The following is a 4,208-nucleotide window of genomic DNA, read 5'->3' as shown; positions in this document are numbered from 1 at the left end:
GCAAGTGAATTTAGACACTGTCGTCGGACAACATGCAGTAATTTATAAATGTTATCAGGTTGGGTCCGGATTAGCCAGCAGGTGGATCTGGATCGCGGTCCGCTAAATCTAACATGTTCGGTACCAGAGCTGCTCTCGGCTGCAGGAGTCGCTCTAATTTGCATGGAACCAGCCGCCCGCTGAGCGGCTTGCATTTAACGGGGGATTTTCATATCAGTCAGCTGATAATAAAGCCAGTTTGCCTGCAGTGAATGCGTTTCTCTCCAGTTCTCTGCCTTCACAGAGGATCGATTCAGGGCTGAAAAGGCAGCTGACAGCTCCTCCTCCTCCTCTCTGTGTCTGCAGGCGATGCTTGTTCTAACTCTTCATCTGATCACTTTATAATCAGGCTCAGAGTGGCGACACTTGTAGCGCCTGCTGCTTTATTAGCAAACACATGTTTGATGTTTAGTTTTTTTTTTTTTAGCTCGATCCAGAAGCGACTCTTGTTTGCAGTAAACAGACTCAAAGTTTTGGGTTTGGATCAGGACAAAATCTGTCGCTATGAAATAAAAGCTCAGTCAATCAGCTTAATTTTTATTTTTGGTATTCTTTATTTTATACTTTATTTTATTTCATGTTTGATCAAAAAATAAGCCAGATGTGAAAATAATTAACGGTCTTTAAAGGTCTAACAGAAAGAAGTGTGTTCAGAGCAGTTTTATGGTGCGTGATGGTAGATTATCCTTTCCTTTCTCTATCTGGCTGGTCTAAATTGCACTAAAAATGCTCCAAGTAATAAAAATGGAGAGACTTTTACAGTACGATGGGCGCCTCTAGCGATCTGAGAGCAGTAAAACGTCATGAAACCCAGCTGTGACGTCAGTGTAGTCAAACGTCCTCCGGTGGGTGTACTGAAAGGATCTGAAAGGATGCTTAAAACGTCATTACAATGGTCTATTGTACTGCTGCCAATTTTAGGAAAAGTTTAGAATCGGGAAAAGAAATGTTAAATTATCCAACTGTTCGATAAATAGTAAATAGATTTGACAAAAATCTACCGGACAATCTGTGGCATCCAAACTGATACATCACAGCATCCGCTGGATTCAATTTACCAAAGTATCAACGGTTTGTTTTCTCTGTTTTATAGCTTTAATAAACTGCCTGATGGCAATAAAGCTGATTTTTTTATTTTTATTTCATAAAACAACAAACCTTAGCTGAATGCACAGTTAAGTATAGCTGCAGCTCCAGACGGATTTCCATATCATTATGATCCAGGCTCCAGAAAAACAACAACCGTAAAAGGTAACAGTCAGGTACCCAAGACAGGGACCCGGAGCCCGAACCCCATCCAGGCACTGCAGCAGATCACAGCCTGCTATCCAGAACCGCCAGCGCCGCACACAGGGCTCCAACGCTGACCGCCGGCCTTCACGCCGAAAATGTTCTGAAAGATAATGAACTTCTAGCGGCTCTGCGTAAGATCAAAGAACATTTAGCAGCAATGATTAAGCCAGCGAGCATTAATAAAACAACTCAGACTCTGATTACTTCGTATTTTTCCTCGTTAAAGGATAAAATCTCCATCAGCAAGGTGAATAAATAATGACTCTCTACGTAAAATAACTATTTCCTGACTAAACTGACGTCACGACATCCTACAGCCCTCAGTGGGTCACATGACCGAACGAGGAGTTTAGCGTCATTTGCTATCTTAGTGAATTATTTTATGCTTTAAACAACAAAATACTGGAATCTTTTTCACTTCTGATGTATTTAATTTTATGCACACTATTAAATGAGAAAGTACAAGTATGTGGTTTTCTATTTGAACTTTAAAAGCAGGTTTTCTTACTCTCATTATTTGCAGATTCTTAAATGCAGATTTAAAAGCAAACCAATTAAAGCTGCTTTTTGAACTACTTTTTATTGATCTTCTATTTTCATTTATTAGCTGCAGTAATGAGCAACCAGCTGCAGCCTAATGGGAGCGACGGACAGAAGGGTCTGTGAATAAAGCAGGCTGACAGACAGGGAGGCAAGGATGAAGAGATGAGATTTAGCTGAACTGAAATCACTTAGATGGAAAGTACAGATGCAGCTAAACTCTTTTCCTTGGTTGCAAACCAGCAGGAAACTCCTCTGATTTATGCCCAGGAGATGAACCTCTCTGCCCCGTTTATCAACTCCTTTGGGGAAAAAACCTAAAGATATTAAAGTAAACGATGCACCTGACTCTATGGAGTAATGATTCATTTCCAGCCTGGAAGAAAGACCCTCCCCTTCCCTGTTCCACCACCTCTCTCTGTGGGGGTGCAGCCCAGGTTATGAGCTGCTGCAGCGTCGGTATCATGCCTCCTCTGGCGATTCTACTCTTCTCTGTAAAGGTTGAAGAGTCTGAGACGTATCAGAGTTTAAAACAGTCATTAGAATGCATGTTTTAAGATATTAGCTGAACTAGGAACAGTAGCTGTCACTGTGCAGATTAGCATGAGGCTGACCAGAGATAGATGGGTCCATCAGCATTGAATGCTGTGAAGCTTCTTCCCAGAGGGCAGCAGGTAGAACAGTCCATGGTGGGGGGGTGAGGAGTCATTGATGATGTCAGGGGCTCGGGACACGCAGCGCTGGGATGAAATGTCTTTAATGGAGCTATGATGCTAACCGATGCCTGTAGCATCTGAGCTGGAGCTCTTTGGTTTTCCTCATTTCTTAGAGCTTTACGCCCTGACCTGGACTAGCTGGACGCCCGCTCCAGTGACGCCTGCTAGATGTTTGCCTTATGTTTCCGTCTCTAAGGAGCTCAGATGGTTCAGAAAGAAGCCGTTAGCTTCAAGGCAGCAGCTTATCATCGCTGAGATTTTTTGCCTGAGCCTTGACAGCACACAGCTGGACGCTTAGAGGCAGCAAAACGCCAGCTCTGACATCATGGTAACGCTTTAGGTTTGATGGAAATCTGAGCCTATTATGGCGCCCTTTAGATGCTCGTGTCATTCAACACAGGAAGCGTTTGAATCGTCTAACTCTGGATGCAATGTTGAGGGAACAGAAAATGGATGTTAGATGTTATCGGAGCAGAAAAGCCTCTTATCTGACAGAATGTGGGAGGAATTTGGCCGAACATGTTGAAGCTTCACACCGCTGTCATTTAACGCTCCGCTGCTTCGTTCTTCTGATGTTTAACTTTCTGTGGAACCGCCGTGGAAATCTGCCCAGTAGCTGCCCTCATCAGCTGACTCTCTGCCGCCATTTATCAAAAAGACATTTTTTATTCTACTTTCTTGAAGGACAAGTATGAGACGCAGCACTCGGAGGCATGCCGCCAGATCTCCAGCCTGGAGGGCGACCTGGTGGAGACCACGGCCATCAGAGATCAGCTGCAGAAGTACATCAGAGAGCTGGAGCAGGCCAACGACGACCTGGAGAGGGCCAAGAGGTTAGCGGGGGGCGGCAGGGAGGGAGGGGCGTCGGTGGGAGCAGATTCTAACGATGTTCTCCTGATCCCAGAGCCACCATCATGTCTCTGGAGGACTTTGAGCAGAGGATGAACCAGGTGATAGAGAGGAACGCCTTCCTGGAGAGCGAGCTGGACGAGAAGGAGAACCTCCTGGAGTCTGTCCAGAGACTGAAGGACGAAGCCAGAGGTGACGTTCTGAGGAGAAGCCGTCCTGCTTTCAGCTGAAGCTCTCTGACTCGCTGTGTTTTTTGGATTCAGATCTTCGGCAGGAGCTCGCCGTGCAGCAGAAGCAGCAGGTCCAGGACAGGAAGCCTTCCATCAAAGAGCCTTCATCCTCCTCTTCCTCGGCGGCCTTTCCCACCCCACCGCTCACCCCCCCAGACAGGAGAACGGAAGATAAGAGCACGGCCGCGTCCGCCCTCCATCCTCTTCCTCCCTCCGCTACTCCGTCCAGACCTGCGGCGTCCTCGGAGGTCTTCAGCACCCCCCCGCCGTCCGTCAGCAGAGGTCAGGCTCCGCCTTAAACCGTTTCTTTTTCCCTCAGAGTCCAGATGTTCACTGTTTGGTTTGTTTCTCAGCTGAAAGTCTTTCTGGGACTCCTCTCACCACGTCGGCCAGAATCTCCGCCCTCAACATCGTCGGCGAGCTGCTGAGGAAAGTCGGGGTAAGATCTAGAGTTTGTTTCTATCAGGGTTCCTGCGGGTCCTTAAAAAGACTTAAAAGGCCTTGAATTCTTCAAAATAAAACTAAGGCCTTAATTAAAATG

General features: G+C 46.1%; 1 protein-coding gene across 1 annotated transcript in view; it reads left to right on the top strand.

Annotated features, from left to right (window-relative positions):
* Window positions 1-4,208, top strand: part of LOC107087686 (nuclear distribution protein nudE homolog 1-B-like) — a 21,978-nt gene that overhangs the window by 15,137 nt on the left and 2,633 nt on the right. Inside the window, exons 4-7 of the mRNA XM_015379399.1 lie at window positions 3,273-3,421; window positions 3,493-3,629; window positions 3,701-3,949; window positions 4,021-4,106. Coding sequence (XP_015234885.1) covers window positions 3,273-3,421; window positions 3,493-3,629; window positions 3,701-3,949; window positions 4,021-4,106 — 621 coding nt within the window. The remainder of the gene's footprint in view (window positions 1-3,272; window positions 3,422-3,492; window positions 3,630-3,700; window positions 3,950-4,020; window positions 4,107-4,208) is intronic.

The sequence above is a fragment of the Cyprinodon variegatus genome, unplaced genomic scaffold (assembly GCF_000732505.1).
Source record: "Cyprinodon variegatus isolate N-32 unplaced genomic scaffold, C_variegatus-1.0 Scaffold191, whole genome shotgun sequence".
NCBI lineage: Eukaryota > Metazoa > Chordata > Actinopteri > Cyprinodontiformes > Cyprinodontidae > Cyprinodon > Cyprinodon variegatus.
This window is presented reverse-complemented; position numbering and strand designations above follow the sequence as displayed.